The sequence below is a fragment of the Ooceraea biroi genome, chromosome 2, assembly GCF_003672135.1.
Source record: "Ooceraea biroi isolate clonal line C1 chromosome 2, Obir_v5.4, whole genome shotgun sequence".
NCBI classification, from domain to species: Eukaryota; Metazoa; Arthropoda; class Insecta; order Hymenoptera; family Formicidae; genus Ooceraea; species Ooceraea biroi.
Window position 1 is genome coordinate 18,870,263 of NC_039507.1, and position 20,983 is coordinate 18,891,245.

Sequence of the window (20,983 nt, forward strand, 5' to 3'; positions counted from 1 at the left end):
AATGCTACTAAATGTCATGGATAATGTCAAGACTGTAAGAAACAACAGTTATCGGAAACAGCTATTGGAACAAACTGACACTACAGCCATTTGTTGCAAAACTCTCAAAACTAGATCACACTCCTAATATAATCGGTCGCGATATATAGCGTCTGTATTTATTGCTGCGAGACATTCTGGATTTCGAGGTGTGATCGAATCTAGTTTTTGGACGGACGAACTTTTGTTCGTCGTGCGGTATCGCATCTCGGCCTCGGATTTTCACGGACACCAGCTGTCTCGATGCGCTTAGCATTGGGGAGTAGTTTGACTTTTAATTTCACCCGATTGTCACGGGAATTCAACCGTAATTCCGGACGTAGGAGTCGGGAAGAGCAAGGGACTCAGGTAGAAGACTGCTAATCCTCCCTCTCGGAATCTCGAGGAACGAGGATGCTTCTAACATTAGTCATATTTCCTTCCCCTTTGCCGTAACGAATGCCTTCTGACCTATCTATTGTTGCGCACGAATTTCAGAGTTGAATTTAATGATGCATTTATTAACATGAAATCCGCTCCTTTTCTCAATGGAATTTCTGATAATAAACAAACAAATAACTCACATTTGGCTTGAATTTGTTACAATAAATTAAAATGAAAATAGCAATTTGCATTCATTATTTTATATCAAGAGATGGTAAGGACATGTAATTGTATTCGAGACTCGAATGGAAAGGTCGATTTTTTTGCGAAAGCTCGTTGTCACGATTTCAAACGAAAAATACGGATCTATCGTAAGGTAACAGAGATTCAAAGTGTAATCGGATCGCATTAAACGATTACTATTACCGGGAGCGATCAATGCTTACAGCACTCCATGCCAGATCTGCCAGAACGAAGTTGTGTGCGAGCAATTCCAGTAAATCGGATACACGAGGATCTTTTATTCGCTTCTGAGATAATCCACAGCTCGATCGTTTCCTGAGGAAACTTGTAATCCGAAATATCGGCTAGCTTCAAGCTTGTCTCTCTCGCAACATCTCTTTATCGCCAAGTTGGATGGAAAAATGCTCTTACGTATTTTTATGTTATTTATTTATATGCTCTGGATACTTTTGAAGCATAAACTTTTAAAATGAAAACTCACAATTTTTCGAAAAAAGTATATTTAAAGAAACGTATGTATAATTAATGTACAAAACGAGATCTGAATTTTTAAATTAGTAACACAATTTACCTTTTATATATTTTCTTACTGAATACCGCTATTTGGCGATTATACTAACATAGGATTGTATTAACGAATTCCGTTAACTTTATATCACGCGACGATATTAAATAATAAGTAATACGTCCTGCTGCATTTTCGTGATATAATATTTCTGTTAAGAGACGCGAGAATATTTTTGGCTGAATAAGTCGCAAATCGAGTTCGCGGTGATATCGATCGCGTTTTAAGATTTTCAATCTCCGGTCGCGCAAGCTTTTAGAACCTGCAATACAAATGCGGACCGTCGTTAAAACGGAATCGGCGATCGACTAGTAATTTCATTAGAACGAGGTGCGGGCGCTCCGAGAATACGCATTGAATCGTCTCTCACTTTCATCGCAGGAAGTCTGGTCCTGCAGTAGCAGTTTCCAGGGCTTTCTACGGCTCAGGCTCGAGGGAGAGACTTTTATCGAACGTCAACTCTTTTCGTTTTTTTTCGTAACTGCTATACGTAGTTTAACGTGAAGTACTCTTCAAATTGAACGCGCGAACGAGAGTAGGTTCATTTAGTTGCTTTTTGAGACGAGCCAGTTTTATACCCGACGCGACTGATCGATTCCAGTTTTATCATTTTTCGCGCAAAAATTATCTCATAAAATTATCAGCTTTGGAAACAAAAAATGCAAGTTCAATTTATGGCCGAGACGTGGAACGCGTAAACAACTATTTCTCCCATCAATTAATGCTGCGTGACTTGTTCCAACTCGTTAATTAGTACCACTATGCAATAATTAGCAAACATCGTGTTACATAGTATTCAGGCATACGTGTGTGAATAGATGTTAGACTCCAGAGGACGGATGTCTGAAAATTGTTACAAATAACACCTAATGACGAACATCTAAACTACTTAATGATACATAATAACAAATAATTAAACTACTTTTCTCTGATGAAGTATCTTGATGTTCAACTCCGAAGGAGGATTTTAGTCGAATTTGTCTCACGCTCTTACTGGTCGATTTTCATTCGTTATCGCTTGTCATCGAGATTATGATCTGTGTGATAGACTATTAATTTCCGTTAAGTCGTAAAAAGAATCTCGCTTGGGATATATTTTCTTGCCTGGAAGCGGTTTTGATGCGGACGTTGTCAAAACGCTGATAACCGCGGTTCGGCCTTGCTTCTAAATAAAATGCGTAAAGTATATATATTTTTTTTTATAGAACTGAATGTGACACGTGCAGCTTTTTGTAGTTGAACCGGAAAGAGCGGACTTTTTCCCTTGGACGCGGTCAATCACGCGGTTTAACGGGAAAGATAATCAGACTCGAGTACAAAAAGGTTTCACCGTTACGCTGTCCTTTGCGATCAATTTGCCTTTTTGACGCTCGGGTCGGTCCTTTCGTCTCGCTCCCGTTTCTTTTGCCCTCTTTCTGGACCTGTCCGCGTCCATTGTCGAAATCGTCCTCTTCATCGCTTTTCGCGCGTCTCCCGATGTATAGTAGGCGGGAATCAACCTGTGGAAACTGCCTTGGCGGACGGTGAATTTCCCTCGGAAGTATTCGAGAAATGATCTCGTCGCGTCGCATCGCGGATAAATGGGAAACCATGCTAAACCCGTTGCTACCGCAATCGCCGATCGTTGAGGCGATTCGCTACGCTTAAGCATTGTCGATTGCATTGAGGATAGTGAGAGCGTTTCCAAATGGAGAGCTGCTTGCAAATCTGCCGAATCATCCGTACAAGGAAAGTGCATCTACTTGAGAAACGCGCGTGAGAAATGTTTACCTTGACGTTCGCTTTTGCTCGACAGAAATTTCATCGGAGAATTTTTTGCCAGCTGCTTAATTCAAATCGAGAAGTGAAGGCTCGCAAAATGGAATAAATCGGTTTCTGATTTATGCGTGCGTGTATCCCGAAAAATCCTGAATATTTAATAAGAATTTAATTGAAAGCCTGATCACACACAGAAGTTTTTAATATCGAGTGCGCATTTGTGGATTACAAAACAATTAATTTCACGAAAAATTATAGAGCTTCAGAATTGCCTTGCAGTTTTTTTTTCTTCGCATTAAGTTAAGAGACGTCAGCTAGAAAGTTATTGGTTTTGCGCCGACTCTTTAGTTTCCTGTATTATTTGTACTGACGCATTATTGATCATAGACTGAATAGAATCATAAACACATGAGCGAGGAGGAAGTTGGTCGGCAACTTAGGTGCGCTGAACTTTGTGCGTTTCTTCCCTCGTACCTTCTTTGTAGATTCGCTAGCGTCGGTGGGAACTCGACGACTCTCCTTCAGTGGAGACCGACTCCCAAGGCAATCCAGGGTCGTTCTCTCACGGTGAGCGCGCGACTCGCGCTTGTGTGAGACAAAATGGGATCTTGCTCGCGACGTAGCGCGCATCCACTTTCATCCACGTTGTGCATTTCAGCATTTCCACTCGTACATTTTACGTCTCTCCGCTGTCGTTATCGATTAACATTTCGACCACCTATTCAAGTTTCCATGTCGCGTGACGGTGATTATGATTGACAGACAATTTATGAGACACGTGGAACACGCCGAGATCAAATGTAAATTACACGTATGCCGTATGTCGTGTATCGTTAAATTGGTAAATCAAGCGCAGGTGACGATTTAAGAGATTACAAAAAAATAGTTTTTTTGGTGTAAAATTTAAGTAAACACATGATAATTAGAGGAATGTAATTGCTCTGTTTATTAGAAATAGTATAGTATAACAATAGTATAACACAAGAGTTTTGAATATTCCGCATATTCAATGGAAAATTAATCCGCTTGTCTTACGTTACAAAACAAAATGGAAAAAGGGACTCATTCCATCTCCAATTAATTATTTCTGCGGTACGAATGTAAAAGGAAACGAAATGCTGATTCCAACCAAGCCTTCAGTGAATGTTTCAGGGCACAGTGGTCTAATATTAGAGGCACCAGATCCTCTTGGAGGGCCCCATGGAACATTATCTCATCCCTTTTGAACGCATCCCGCGCATCTCCCCTTACCTCCTTTTCGTTTCCTACAGCTTTTCATCCATCGCTTCAACAATTTCTCATGATTATATCTTCCATATCTTCCAGAATATCACTATGGCAGGATTCATGATGGACGCGTCGGAATGAGTAAATCCCGCGATCCTGATATTTCTTATGAAAATATGCAAATTTTTTATTCTTTGTGTAAATCTTTGAAATAATAATTCTTTTATCACAGAGGTATTCTTCAATTCTTTTTAATGTTTCGGACAATAATTTCGCAAGAATAATTTAGAGTTTTAAAAGCAAAAATGATAAAATCATATCATTAAATTTTAATCATTGAACTGGAAGTGTTTATATTATTTTGATCTCGGAATGCGACGAGGCAACTATTATATTATATAATAATATCGGAATATTCGATATACCGATTGCTACCATATAGCCTTGGTTAATTAGCTTTGGTTAGCAATACGATATCATCCTTCTAATGATCATAATCATAATGTAATAATCACCGTAATAGTAATGGCAGTAAATTTATTTAGGATCTGGAACAAACACGTGAGCAAACCAGAAATAACTAATTATTATTAATGAAAGATTTTATTCTATTTGTTCAAAATTATATGGGCAAGCAGAACTGTTAAAACGTAGTTGTCGGTACGTATATTTCAATCACTTAATTTACAGTAGTACAATATTCGTTGAATGTTTCGATCCTGTTCCACATCCTCTTCAGCGGATAGTTAAAGACTAAGGAAATTGAAAATTATATTTAAAAAAAATATTATATAAAGATATTATATATATATCTGAAAACCAAATTAGATACATAATATAAATAGACAAAGAAAATAAGTAGGACAATTAACACAATAGTCCATGACTATTGTAAATGTACAGAATAGCTTATTTCAAACTCCAAGTTTATCTCTTTTTGTTTTGAAAAATCTCTAATGCAAAGAAGCAAATTAGGAGCAGAAGATTTCTATTTGCAAGAAAACTTAATCTGATAGCAAAATATAATTTCCAATACGTGTCACAAATATCGCGCTTTGTGATACAAAGAGATCGCATCGCGTAAATAGAAACGAGTCGAGAACATGCTAAACGTGTCCAGTACACAATACTTTACCCATATAATTCTATACATACATGTTTTACGCATTTTGTAACGGACAGGCGAGCGGTGCGTCGCGGCGCGTATAGCTCTCATCGCACGCAACGGCGTGCGCGAGAAACGCACTCACCGAGCATTATACGCACGTACACACGCGTGTGCATATTTACGGCCACGATTCGAATTACGATACGCGTTTCCGTTAACGAGAGCGAACGAGTCCGACCGACGCGCGCCGGACGGGTGTAGCGTCGGCGAAATGGAGAGGAGAGGAGAGGAGAGACGTGGATTTGTGAGGCTCCGACAAAGGCAAGCTTCAGAGAGCCGGTGAAAACCTGGTTAAACGAGGGCGGCCGGCTAGCTTTATGGCTTTGCACGGTGGCCAGCGCGGTGTGTATGCGCTCGCCGCGCATCTCCGCGCGCGTCCGCTTCGCGCCTCGATGCCTTCCCGCAGTTATACACGCCTGATTCTCATTCATGTATTCAATCAAACCAAAGAAAAGTGGGAATTTAGGAACGGTTGCGTCAGAGATAAATGCATTGAGAGAGTAATATTTTATTTATCTGTAATTAGAGATGAAAATGACTCAAGCTTACGGTAATTTACTCGGTAAATTACGGTATGTTACCTGAATTTTGGAAATGGTAATTTAAAAAAAAAATGCAATATTGATATAAAATTCCAAAGTAGCATTTAAGATGAGTAAAAAAAATACTTTATTTAACTCATATTTGCATTGTTATAATATTTCAAACATTTTCGACAAGTGGCTGTTGTTATATTTTCTTTTTTCTTTTCGAGAACAAAATCTCCACACACACACATACAAACTCTCAACTCTCTTCTTTCTTCCCATCTAAAAATGAAATATATCACGGAGTTGCAGATTATATTTATCAGCTGTTCGATTTTGTTTCACTGCAGTTCAAATAATTTATTCAGAACGAGAAATCGTATTAAATATGAACATATTATTTTAGAAATTTAAGAGAATATGAAATTTCAACATTATTTAGTATTTTTTAATATTTTAATATAAATAGTTTATATATCAGGACAGCAGATCGGCAAAGCTTTAGATTTAAAAAATCGAAACTTTAATACTCTCGATTAATCTCGAAGGATTGTGAATAGTTTCCTTTTTTTTCATGTCAAAAATACTTCAGAGATTATCAGATGTACATGAGAATATAAAAAGAATATTTTTTTAACTTATGCATTATGTGGAAAACATGAAGAGAGCCTATTTGACAAATAGTACTTGTGCATAAAACTACCAAAAAACAAATTTTATCAAAATTACTAATAAATTACCATTTTACCGTAATTTTACCATCAATAATTGTCATTTTGAATCTGACTGTAATTTTACATCTCTATCTGTGATGGAAAATACAGAGAAGATACTCTCTCTACGTTTAGTTCTCGCGTCTCTCTGTTTCCCTCTCAATCAAAAATATTTTCGGAAACGACAATAGAGTCCTTTAGGAAAAACAAAACTGGTCGGTTTGTGCGCTCAGAAACGACGCACTCGGCTCTCTGACATGTAGCGATTTCGAGAATCGTAACAAGAATTACGTGAAGTGATTAAGGCCGGTATTCATAGCCGAATCTTATATTTAAGACCATCCTAGTTTCCCACACTTTCAATTTTCACGGGCTTCCCACACTGAGGTACAGGGTGAGATACCCCACGTCGAACATTTAGTTAAAAATATAAGAAACAATCAACTGATTTTAAGTCACTTTTTTTCCATGGATACCACACATCAAGGAATATGTCTATGCATAGAAAACTTTCAAAAAGAAAGTAGTTTGTAAAATATTCGCTTGTGAAGAAAGCGAATATTACATTCAAAAATCGTGAATTACTTTATTTTACTTGGGGTTTCAGGCAGCTTTGTTTTTTTTATGACTTGTTTAATGTGCCGACGCCTGTTGTGTGACTTTTTTGCCACCCTGACCTTTCCCTTCTTCACTGCCTGTTGAAAACGTTGGTGGAAGTGGTGCTAAGAATTCGATTTCATTAACCTTCTGATATTTTTCAAAAAGGACCATACTGCTTTTAACGATTTTATGTCTACCTTTTCTAACCACAGGCAGCCCTGTGTGGGAAGCTAGAGTTAAGTGTATCTTCAGATACTCCATAGCCAATGAAATGGTGTAAACAGCATCTGTGTGCGGATAAACTCAAGACGGTCTTAAATATAAGATCCGACTATGAATACCGCTCTATAAGTCACATTTATTTATAATTATATCCGTTGTAAAGTTCTTCCTTGTAAGACCTGAGCAAGAGCCCACGAGACAACGATGCACCTCGTTAATGACACTTAATCCTCCTCGTATTGCTTGTCAACAATTTCGCTCGGCGCGTTATTAAAGCACTTGAGGCACATTAGTCGCGCGTTCAAGATCCGTGCAAACTGCGGGGTAAACATCCATCGAGACGCGGAGTTACGCATTTAACGAGCATCGGCAAACGTCTTCCTGGACCGGGAAACCAGAAACGACGTCAGTAGCAGCGACTTATGGGAATGGTGCTCGTTAGCCAGAGCGTGGTGAGAGACTCGCGCGCGGATCGCTGGGATTAGGGCACGCAACGCAGCAACAATGGCGGGTCTGTGTCGTCCTTGTATGGCAAGGATCTTCTCCACCGTCGACTTTCCTCCGTCTCGCTTCATCCCCTGCCGTTTCCTCCAGTCCTTTTCTTCTCTCGGCGCTTGCCTACTATTACCGTTTTCTCCGATCTCGCGGCTCTTTTGTTACACCGCGCTGCATTGTCGTCGCGAAGACTATCCGCTATTGTCGTCGACAATGGCAGCGGCCGATTGTTTCTTAACCCAGCGCGAGGGCTCGGCAATCGCTCAGTCAGCCGTCGAGGATAATTATTAAATCTCGCGAATGACGGATTTGATAGGGTTTGGGGGCGTTTGCGCGATTTCAGGGTGCATTGTGATGCTAATGCCACGAAAATGCCGGCGGGCATTTCGTTCATCCCGTGACGTCTGAATTTTTCAAGCGTCACACGTTTACGGATAGGTTGATGATGGATGTCAATCCTGATGAGATTTCTAAATGCCTCATGTGTTTCTGTTATATCGCGTAAAAATTCTATTTTTATCTCATAATTAACTTGAAGAAGGAAAGTCGTTGCATCTAATTAACGTGTCGCGCCATTCAAGTATAATAAATGAGAAATTTCCAAGTGAAAGAAAGCAGGATTCTGTTAAGTAATATAGCGCGAGTAAATGAATATGCTCGTTTAAGTTGCTTAGCAAAGTTTAACTCTCCCTGGTGGTCTTTGGTGTGCATTAACGGACATAAGCCAAAAGCCATTTTACTTTAAAGCACTTTACGCAAATGAAAAATTGGATATGAATTTTTCAAAAGAAGTGCTTTCGTCTTTGCTGTGTTAGGCACAGCGGCTTTTCGAAATTTATTGCTTTTTGGCGTAACTTTGAAATATTTTCTTTTTTTACTTATGCCATAACGTTATAGTTGTAACTAATCAAGGAGCATCTAACAATTAAATTCTAACACAATTCGTAACAGCAAGGTGGATGAACGTCCACTGACGTTTCCCAGAAATTTGTACAGAAATTTTCTTGTGTTGAAGTACATTCAACGTAACTTAAAAATATGCTACTTTTTTTCGAATTCTGCCACGAAAGGGAATGCGCGTTACAGATGTGCGACCCACTGCTTTCCCGTCGCCGACTTTCGTTTGCGGCAGCGAAGCAGAAAAAAAATCACGTAGCGGTGGATACATAACTAATAATCACACCGCGGGATCGTTGTACCGGAAGGCACGCTCCGCATGTTCCGCTGGAAATGGAAATCCCTCCTGCCTCCGTTCTATCGCCCCTTAATTGCCATCTTTGCCGATTATTTTCACGCGCTCTTTGTTCACCTCCCCGTTTCCCGTTTCTCTCTTAACGCTAGCACAATCGGATGAGAATCAAATTGACCTCCAATGGTACGCGCGTAGGTGTGCGTGCGTGCGCTTTTCTATATATAGTCGGTATAGCTTCACACTTTAGACGGATAAGGTGTCGGGCGACGTCGGATGACGTCGCGACGCCGTTACTCTCCATTAGACGCGCTCGCTCCAGTCGATCAAGTCGAGATCGCGCAATAAAAATATGCGAGCCACGAAACAGCTACCAAGAATCACTTGACTCTACTCGACCTCGTCGCCAACTTGGCGCTGGGTCCGAATATCGCGTGTATATACCGTTTCCCATGGGAAAAATATTATCGCCCCGCATCGCTTCTTTATTGTCGCTGGCGAGAAACATCTGCGCTGTCGTTCTCTCGTTGTGCTTCATGTTCTTTTCTTACAACTTCTTAAATGTAAAACGCTCGTAAAAAAAGTGTAAAAGGAACAAAAGGACACGGAACAGGGAATCAGAGTTCAATCAATTCAACCGAAATAGATGCGAGCTTACTAGCTGATAAACGCTCTCGAGGAGGCGGAAAGCTTAATGCGACGCGATGCGATCAATCCTGTCCCTTAAATCGGCGATCGATGGTTGGTTCGCTACGAATCCACGAATCCGAACGCGTCCTGAGGACATAAATGTACCGTAGGTTTCCGTTTATGCCATCATCAAGCCGGAATATAACGCGCGTTGGCACGGACGCCTTCAACTTTGACCTTCGAGTTCGACATCCTCGAAATTGCGCGGTGGAGGCAAGGAGACGGCGAGAGGACGTAATCCGGATGTTCGTGCGAACGCGTACGATTATGACGCAGATGACGATGGACGGACCTGGTGCGTCCCGGTGGCGAAAGGATTATTGAAAGGATCGCCAAGAGGAGATGCACAAGCACACCAGCCAGCTCCGCGGTCCAGGTGGCCATAATGGCGGCTATCAGGGCACTAACAGGGGCCCCGTGAGGAGATGGAACAGCTTCCATGGTGGCGGCAGCGGTGGCGGCGGTGGTGGCACGGGTAATTTTAACGACGCCGTTGGAAACGGCGGCATGGTCACGAAGGCCTGTCAGGAGCCCTTCAGGGCTGTGCCTAAGGCGGTGCAGGCCCTTAGGAGCGAGTCCGTCGACAGGACTCATCGAGTTCAGCCGCCGCCGCCGCCCGCCTTTCCCAGGAGGAGATTCTCCGTGTGGTGAGTTTACGGGACACCATCCAGCCTTGTGTCGCGACTGTCGACTATGAGAATTATTGCTTGCCATCTACTGTCGCATAATTATGCCGCGAGAAACATGACAAACGGAGTTGCTCCGTTTTCCTTTCCACCGCGTCACACAGAAATGTTTCACATGTTTCCGTTAGTCGTTGTTGTCCCTCTGCGCTTGAAATATTTTTTGATCGAGTCAGTCGGTTGAACTTATCCTCTCCGACTCCGGCAGAAGTTGGTTGTCGACAACGGACGGATTATCGACAATCTCGTGTTCCCGGCCGCGCGAAAGGGGAGACTAATATAGCTGAATAAGATTAAAAAGAAAGAATAATAGCGGCGTCGTAAAGATATTTCATTACAGTGAGTGGATCCACGTGGTTCTCGATGTCCTGAAATGGCACGAATAATTTCGCGAAATAGACGACGGGGGAGAGAAAGAGAGAGAAAGAGTGCCGGTGAACGAGAGGGAACGTTTAGGCATGCGAGATTGTCGACAATGAGACGGCTGGCTACGCCGTCGGTGCCTGTTAAGAGCGGAGCGAATTATAACGAGCGTTCCCTGCGGGTGTATTTCGGGAAATGGGAACAGAAAGACACGACCGGACAAAAGTTTGCAGCGGGGCTCTCTACGCTCTCCACCGGGGAATAAAGCGAACGCGCGACATTCGATGCGATGCGCGCCGCGCTTTGATTGCTTCCGTTGTGAGCGTTGGCGGAAAACAAGCTAAAGTTGCATGGTGAATCGCAAAACTGGTGGAAATATCCATGCCGCTTCTGTTAAATTTCGCTTTTGCTCTCTATATATGGATGTATCGCATTTCCAATCACGATCCCTCCGAGAGATCAGCGTACTGATCTGTTTGTTATTTTCATAAATATCCACTGAAGTTTAATTTACAGAATTAATTCATGAAAGAACCTATCGCAGATAAGTTTCTCCTTTCTTTATCAGCCACTTGTCTATTTAAATATCAGTACGCGATGTCAATCTCGGATATCAATAAAATGAAATTTTAATTTACAAACAAAATTACAATTAAAGTGAGAGTAGTACTAGAAAATTTATGAGATTGTGAAATTTTAAACTTTGCAACGCGTTAATTATGTGTACGTAGAGAGAGAAAGAGAGGAACACTCCATTTATCCTCGTCAAATTTCATTTCGCTCTAGTGGCCAAGTAATTTATTAAAACGGTCTCATTTAATCGATCAGACGATTAATACTCGATCATCGTCAAAATTACCTCAACAAATACAATTTCATAAATATTCCATGAGCTTGATCGTTCTCTCTTCTCTCTCTCTTTTTTTCTCCCTCCTCTCTCTTCTTTCGAGTCTTTTACAAACAAAAGGAAATGTCGGCGCGTGTCGAAGACCGTCCTTCATGTCCAACGAAATAATTATAATCCTGAAGAAGTGGATGGCGCGCAACGCGACATTTATGGGGTTAATTTGCGACGGGGGTTAAAGAACGGGGAGGGAAGCCGACGCGCGTCATCCACGTCGAATTGAATTTTCTGCGGTGTACGCACGCACGCACACGTTACGCATGCGTTACGCATCGCGGCTCTGCTTTGCCCGCTCGTGGGTACACGTCGAAGAAGGAATGACGAGATAACACGCGGGTCAACAGCCTTCGACAACCTTACGGCCTTCTGCAACCTCTCTTTTCTCCGTTCGTGGTCTCCCTTCACCGTCTTGCTTTTCCGATTCTCGATCGGTCGAGAGCGCCGACATTCGATTCACGGTCATCGCCGTTAAAATTCAGGAATTTTCGCGGTGAATTTATCTGTAGTTGCGAAGAAGAGTCAAATGTTCAGGGATAGGAAAGATAAACGCTCTTTTAACGATGTATCTAATTGCTCACTTTTAATTTTTAATTCGTAACTGTTAAGTCACTCCCGTTATATCTCTACATTTGTATCGAATGAAGGATCAATGCTATAATATATATATAAAATTAAAATGTTTAAGTTTTATTAAAATTAATTTTTAATAATTTTATTTTTAATTTTTAATAATAATTTTGAATGATGGGAGAAATAAGAGGCCTTGCTTCTCAATTTACTATTACTATATACTATCTATGTACTATATATTATTATACACTACATACTATATATTACTATAGGACACAAGGATGTGTGTCCGTGCTTGTAATACCACGCTGGTTTTCATTGGGGGGAAAACTATCTCGATGCGGGCAATTACATTTCGGCGATCCCCATCGTGCATTGTGGCCGCAAGAGATTTTCGTACGTCGCCGAAAATCAGCTGAGCCGTTGCGCTTTTACGGCTAATTTGAGGAGTGGCCCTACTCGACGATGGGGAACATCTGTCGATTGCACAGCTCCCAATATTGGTCGTAAAAGTTAATGCTGGGGCGCAGCCCATGGCGTCACGGAATAATACGTGTTTGCACGAATGCGCGAACACACTCGTATACACACACTTATGTACTATATTGCCGTTCGATTTGAAAACGACGCGATAAATTGAGGGGTTCGTATGATGAATCACATTTCAGAGAGAGAGAGGCTTCCTTTCTGCGCCTCCGCGCGATACACGATACGTCGAAGAAGCCGAAAAAGATTGTTGGTTCTGGACGCTACACTTGAGTATTTCTCTTTTCATATTTGGTTGCTTTTTTCCCTCGCAGCGAAAGTGTCCACATTTAGAATATCATCGTGGGGAATCAGAATTCACTCTTTCAAAGACTATTTATGCCATCTGTATGTATATATATATATTTACATCCCCCAGTAAACTTCAATAAACGTAGAAATATGCATTCACACCGTGTAACATATGTATAGGTATAATGTGATTAATTTTTTACTTTTTAAAAATAATTTTTTAAAATAATTTTTTAATTAATTTTCTAATTAAGTTTTTAATTAATTAAATTAAATTTTTTAATTTTAATTAACTAACAATGTGTTTCTTCTTGCCGTTGCAGCTTTGGGAAGCGGACGGGCGGAAGCGCCAGGAGACCCAACGAATGTTTCGTCCTTGAGCCCTCCGAGATGATCGTCGTGAGTAGATATTTGCCTTGTCCAACGATTAACAAGTTAATCTACGTATTTGATTAGCTAGCAGTTTTAAGAAAGAATTCAATCAAGCGGAAACGTTCTGTTATTCAATCTCGCTGCAAAGCAGCTTGACCCGCTTGCACGTGCATGGTTTCAATCAAACTCGAAACCGAGGAAATGTATTTTTCTTTTCTTTTTTTAGCTATTTTTTTTTAGTTCATCTCGAATAAACAGACACGCCAGACATTCGCGAGATACTCCACGTTCGCAAAGTAATGCCGTGAGCGGCGATATCGCCGCAGAGAAAAGACAATGCCGGACGCTCGCGAGACGCAACGTGGCAGACAGTTAATCAATAGTTTCTCTCTCGCATTATGGCCAGGTTGAGTTTTGGAATCCCCTCGTCGCGCCTCCCCAGTTAACTCGCTTTACTTGGTCTTCTCGTGACGGTCGATTCTCGGTGTGCCAAAATTGGGGCAAACTTTTAAACATGCGGGACCAATGGCTACAAACTTTTCAATAAAAACTGCGAAAGCGATCACGAATTTTGGAGTGTCGGAACTTGCATATGTCTATAGAATCTTCACAGTTTTGTGATACAGTAATTTTTTTGTTTTGTTCTAAATTGTTTATTTAAAAAAATGTTATTGTATAATTATGAGATTACAACTTTTATCAAGTACAACTTTATTAGCAATTTATTGGACACTTTTAGCGAACGAAAAATTACTGTTCGAAATGCAGATTGAGAGTATTTACATTTTGTTACTTTGTAAATTATATTATGTTATTTTGTTCAATCACTGTTCAATAAATTATTCCATATTTATAGATTTTAGATTTTTATATAAAATAAATATTTTTTATCATGAATCTTTTATTTGAGAGAGAAAAAGCGAGAAAGAGAAATATCTTGAATTTTAATCGGAAGATGAGGCAAGCGAATAATGAATAATTAATACAACGTTGCATTTTCCCCCTGTAAAGAAAAAGAAGGAGTACACAATATGATGGAATGCTTTTTGTCAGAGCAGTTTTATGCAAGAGCACTTTTATTAAATCAACTTGAAAATGTGAAACGGCCATCACGTACATCCCCGTGTTTAATTACGTTTGTAGTCGCAGGATTAATTGCAGAGCCGCGCGAAATTATTCTGATATTGCAAATGAACTTTATTCGAACGTACATACATACATTCGGAGATTCTAATTATACCGTGTGGGAAGAAAGTTTCTGATTCGAGCTGCCATCTGTAAAGGCAGTCTAAACTGCGTTACCGACCTGAAATAACATGACACTACTTGCTGTTGGTCGATTAAAGTCTGTATAGTGATATCGATCATTATATTGAATAATAATCAAAAATTATATTTTTGATAAGATTCCTAGCAAAAGTATCTTTCCCAAAAAATGAGTTTTACCGTTTCCTTTTTTTTATTTTTGTAAATTATTTTATATTTTATTTTATAATTATTTTATACAGAACGTTTATAAGATATTTCATTTAGAATTTAGATAATAGTTTAAATTGAGCATAGTAAGATGCGTCTCGTTAATTTTTGTTTACATAAAAATTTAACTTTGTTTTACGATATTCAGTAGATTGCTTGGCATACAAATTTCAGTATCACGGCTTTAATATTAAAACATGCTCTTTAATTTTTTATTCTTTGTAGTATAATAAAAAGCAATTTAATGTTTCCAACTACCTCTTTGGGAAATTTGAAAAGATGTAGCACACGCGGTAGTATATCATGTTATCCTGCTTGATTCAGCGCCGGAAAGGCACAGATATTACACATTGGATATTGGATTTAAGGGCTTAGTTCTGCGCTCGATATCAATCAGAATCGGCTCTCGATTACGGTTTACTTGCGTGGAAATTAATCCGAGCTTCGTATTAAGCGGCGTATCGCGTACGCCATTGTAACAGTGCGTGGACAATTTTGCCGATGATTACGCCACTCGCGCGCGCGCGCGTTGTTTTTCGCTGTACTGAACTTTGAAATTTTGTGACGCGGGATCTGCATTCATTTGCGCGAGCTGTTATTTCGAAGCGTTAATTATAAAATTTATTCACCTCCGGCGAGAGTGCGGACTCGGTGCGAACCTGTGAAACCTTTGATAATCGATATATCTCTTTTTTTTATATAATTGAAAAATAACGCAATTTGCGCTGCCGAATTGAACGGTGCAGTTCGCCGATCGCTCATTCAAAGCTTTTTCCGCCAACGTGTTGGCGTGGACGGAAACCTCGCAAAAACTAGTTTACTCCCACGAATTGGTCGTGCGTTCGAAAATATAAACTGCGATCTGATTTGTTTAAATTTTTCCGCGCATTCGCCCAATGGTATATTGCATACCGACGTGGAATTTCGTACGGCAACAGTTATTGCTTTTACCAATTCCGGTCACAAACTCGTGTTTGCGAACGATCGGAATTGCGAATTTTCTTTCGCACCCCGCTAGGTACCGTTGACAGCATCATGACAGGTAGCACGTACACGCGAATTCACGCGCGTCCTCGGGCGACTCTGTGACCTGATATGTGAATTGGACGGCTGACCTTTAACCTTCCTCCCTTCCGTGGCATTTTATCCCTGTCGCCTGGCTCGCACGCGCCATCCGCGACCCCAGTGCTTCGGATGAAGATTAATCATCACCGCGGAATAAATAATACTTATACGGACAAATATGGCTTATCGAAAATGTTCGAATTAAGAGCGACCTTACCAATTTTAATTGCTCATAATTTTGTAATAAACAACGATTGATGGCTAAAACATTTTGCAAGTAGTTAAAGCTTGACAATATGTGTGAAGGTCATTAAAATTGGCAAGATCATCTCTTAACATTTTTTCACCGATTTTGCGTATTAATTTGTTCGAATTTCATTTATTTCTCGTGTTTAACGTATTTTCAGCTTTTATATCAATTTATTTCAATAATTAATTTGCGGTGCAGTTCAGTTATTAATTTTACAGCTAGGAAGATGCAATATTTGTCGAACGTGTTATTTCGGATATAAACGGAGTGTCGGATCGCGCAGGATGCGGGCATTAATTGCGTAACCGAACACGTCTCATGCTCTATCCTTCGGTGCCTCGTCGGCGCATGCAGTTTTCAAGAAGCTTATCGCCCAGTGACGTAACAACGTCGGGCGCCTGGAAGCACGTCGCCGTCGCGTTCATGAAACATAAATCGTCTTTGTTCCTCGTGGAATTCGATCGCGCCGATTGCGCCGCGATTCATCGCGTATACTTACATACTTGGTGCAAGCAACATAGCCAACAGCTCGCAGATGGATAATACAAAATACAAAAGTGGTTAATGTTAAGAAAACAAAACTATTTTTGAAGTTGTCGCGCATTAGAAATTTTCGATGTTATATCATACCATTATTTATTTTTTATTTATTATCAGAATTAAATAATTGTAATAATTGTAGTCTCCCATCAAGTTTGCGATTTTCGATAAAAACTTGAAATACATTCGTTCGTACATTTACGCGAGCGAATAATGGATGTTGATGAAAGGTATTTCAAGAGATTCAGCACTTTAATTTTGCCAACATTTATATTCAGATTTTTTTATATTTCGAAAGAATGGAACGAGATTTGTCGTGGTCGTTAAAAATTCCAATTACACTTTGCTTGTGTAAAACAAAAAAAAAAGAAAATGTCTTCGTGTTAGAGCCATGAAAGCGGGGGTGACCATGCAGGGGGTGACGCTCGCAAATTCTACGCTCACGGAAAGATCCTCGTTATCGGAAACGACGATTGAAACGAATTCGTCGACCGGAACGTCGGCGACTTTCGTCACATTGTGCATCGACGAAGCAAACCGTCGATTATGTTCGGCAGGTAACGAGACTTCCGGTACAACGTATCGCTTTTCATGCGAGCGGAAAGTTATCCCTCAAAGGGAAACTTGCTGTTTATGCGGAAAAGCTCGCGCGCGCGTATCGGCGGGGCCAATTTCCCCGGGAAAACCGATAACCGGGGAAGATGGGGGGCAAATCGATCATTACGGCCGTCGTGTTCCCGAACAACGAACAACTGGGAAACTTCGTTCCGGGGACCAACAAGTTGCAACCGTAGTAGCGCCGCAAATAATCCGCTCGGCGAGCATTTCTCCCGTTCCCGATCGCGTACGTTTCTCCGATGCAAGCCGAGTCGATCGCCGACCGATCCGCTGCTCGGAGAGGAGTATGCCCGCGCGATCGCATACTTGAAGGGAAAAAATGCGCCGACAGCAGAGTAGCAGCAGCAATCGGGGAAGATGTAGAAAAAAATAATTACGCACGATTGCAGTGCCGCTACAATTTCCGTGGCCGTCCGTTCCGCGCGCGCGTGTACATGCTCCGTGCACTCAATTATGCAATTATACAAATTGCGATCTGTCCCACGATTATCTCTCGCCGACCCAGATGCGAGCGCGGTCTGTCGCGATCGCCGCCACCGTCGTCGCCTTTCCGCTCCGGCGCACAGTGGGCTAGAATCGAAAAAAGCTGGCCAAAAGTCGAATTTTTTCAACTCTTGGAAATCTGTGCATTTCGACCTTTTTTGATTCATGGATATCAGTATTTTCAAAAATGTGAATGGAGTTTCGTAGGAAAAATTTCCTTCCCATTAATCAACAATTAATAGGAGGCAACGCGTTAATGTTCCGAAAAACGAATTATGAATGAGTATAGGCTATAGCTTACATTCTTGTATGCGGATGCAAGTAATTTTGCTTTTTACTCTATAAATAGAATTGAAACTCTTTTCCCAAACAGTTATAACCATTAAAAATGTTTGTTCATTAATTTGTGTTAATCTAAGTTTTTGGTTTCTTAAAATATAAGAAAGAAGTAAAGTTCAATATCATTTTTTTTAAATAGCTGTAAAAGGCTGTTTGGGATTCTTGTTTTATCATCTTGTGTAGGATTCAAACTAAGTATTTCCGTTTGAATTGTGCACACCAACGCACACCTTTGCGTTATATACAGGATGTTTCATTTTCATTTTCATATCGTAATAACTCGAAAATTTGGCGTTTTGGTAAAAAATGTTTGAAATGAAAGTTGTAGGTTTTTAAGTGAAGCATTACATAGCAATACCAGTATGACCTTGATAGTGTTGTCAAGATCATGTACAGATCACCGTGAAATTTTTAAATGCCGCGAAACGTACGACGCGGCGCGGTAGCGACTGTAACTTTCAAGCTTCATAACTTCGAAGTATTTAACGGATAAATACTTTGTTATAGTATTCTGAAAAGCTCTTGAGGTAAGCTACAAAAATATCTAATGAAAACTGGAGGTTCCCATTTAAAAAATTCAAGGTGACCTTTGCGTGACCTTGGCAACGCTATTCAAGGTCATACTAGTATTATTATCTAATACCTGATTTAAAACCCTATAACTTTTATTTGAAACATTCTTTTCTAAACCGTCATGTTTTCGAGTTATTACTTTTGGCCAGCTTTTTTCGAGTTTAGTCCACTGTGCGGCGTAACGCGAATCTCGCGTAATGCGAGCAGAAATAAATCGCGCAATTCCCGCAAGTCCGATATCATGTCATCGCGCGAGAAGGGGAGCACGAGAGGCACGTGTACGTGCACGTATCCTTCTCTCTTTCTCCTTTTGTATTTTTAATGCAATGACGATTTCTCGCGGTCGTGTCGTAGGCAAAGCGCGCCGGTGAACGTACGTATTTACGTAAGAGTCAACGCAACGGCGAACGACGCCACATCCGGCGTGCGTAAGCCGCTCCGGATAAGGATTCATTACGGGCGATCTCTGCGTGCAGGAAGTTTGACTGAAATCGGGACTATGACTCGTCGCGGTATTACTCAGAGTTCAGTTTTATCTCCGGGTATTCGAGGGAGCCGTGGTTGCTGCCCGGGAGAAGGCTTTTCTGCGTGGCGCCCGTTTATTCGGACGACACGCGAGCGTGTCCTGTTAAACGCGGCCACCTAATCCTCTCGCGCAGGATATAATCTTCGCGCGAGATAAAAATCTGCATATTAGATAAACGGGGCTCATGAAAGGATGATTTCACCTTGTGTTTCGCGAATCCCGGTAAGTCCCGTGAAGGGATCTCGGATACGCAAGATTTATAGAGCGTTTTAGCGTTAATCTTCCTTTTCTTTCCTTCGTTTCGACCAAATGTCAAATATTGGCTAATATGTTCGTTCTGCTTTTTTAATGTCTTTAATAACAAATTTATGTTATTAATTCTATATTATTAAAAACACTAAAAAAAACGGAACAGATATATGTTACAACTCGATAATAGCGATCTATCAAATTTCGGTTTGCGACGGGAGATACGAGATGCGCGAGCTCTCCAAGACGGTACGGTTGACTTGGGCGTACTCTGGCATACTTTAGCATACTGGATGAACTCTGGCCGTGCCTTCCCGACCTTTGACATACTCTGCTATACTACACAGCGATCCGATGTCATATTGGGGCTTGCTCTAACTGTTATATGCCGTGATATATAACTGAGACACGCTGGTTTATTATGGCATACTTGGAATTCTTTGATGATGGTCGTATGCTGGCGCATACACTCGTCGCTCTCTTCTCTGCAGCGTCTTCTGACATTCTCTTACGTACGTGAGCACTGATAAACACCGTATCGCTCCAGTTAACATTATCATGTCATTCTTATTAGAAATAATGAAGCTGCTGCTTAACACTATGATGTGTGATTGGGGTGAGGACTCGCGTACTTTCACATAATTTTTACTGTTTATTTTTAACGCTCATGGGCGATAGGTACTATTAGGAGTGTGATTTAGTTTTGAGGGTTTTGCAACAGATGGCTGTAGTGTCAGTTTGTTCCAATAGCTGTTTCCGATAACTGTTGTTTCTTACAGTCTTGACATTATCCATGACATTTAGTAGCATTATAGCAATAGATGCAATAACGGTCGTGTTTATATCATCGTAAAAATGCAACTTCCGAAAGCTCTTTAGCATTTTCGACATGCGTTGCTTTTGTTTTTTAATCAAAACAAAACTGCGGCTGACGGTTATAGAATTCTTGTGGAAACTTATGGTGATTCTGCCCCATCAATTAAGACGTGTGAATACTGGTTTAGACGCTTTAAAAGTGGCGATACTGATGCGAAGGACAAAGAACGCTCGGGACAACCAAGAAAGCTTGAAAATGCAGATTTGCAAGCATTATGCACGAAAATCCAACACGATCCACTTCAGAACTTGCCAGAGCATTAAACGTTGATCGTACAACAGTTACGAAACATTTACATGAAATGGGAAAAATTCAGAAAGAAGGGAAATGGGTTCGACATGAATTATCGGAAAGTGCCATTGCGAACCGGTTGAACATTTGCATTTCGTTGATCGCCAGGCAAAAAAAGAAGAGTCTTTTGTCTCGGATTGTTACTGGGGATGAAAAGTAGATCTATTTTGATAATCCGAAACGCAGAAAATCATGGGTGGATCCAGGCGAACCATCAACATCCACTCC

At 40.8% G+C, this 20,983-nt stretch overlaps 1 protein-coding gene across 9 annotated transcripts in view; it reads left to right on the top strand.

Annotated features, from left to right (window-relative positions):
• The window catches only part of LOC105276339 (rap guanine nucleotide exchange factor 2), a 144,343-nt gene that overhangs the window by 86,693 nt on the left and 36,667 nt on the right, over positions 1–20,983 (top strand). For 5 of the 9 annotated variants that reach the window (XM_026967876.1, XM_026967874.1, XM_026967877.1 and 2 more), the window contains exons 1-2: positions 10,142–10,446; positions 13,420–13,495. In XM_026967876.1, the coding sequence (XP_026823677.1) occupies positions 10,142–10,446; positions 13,420–13,495 (381 nt within the window). Of the gene's footprint in view, positions 1–9,909; positions 10,447–13,419; positions 13,496–20,983 lie in introns of those variants that run through there. The other 4 variants (XM_026967873.1, XM_011333864.3, XM_011333870.3 and 1 more) reach the window with 2 other exon arrangements.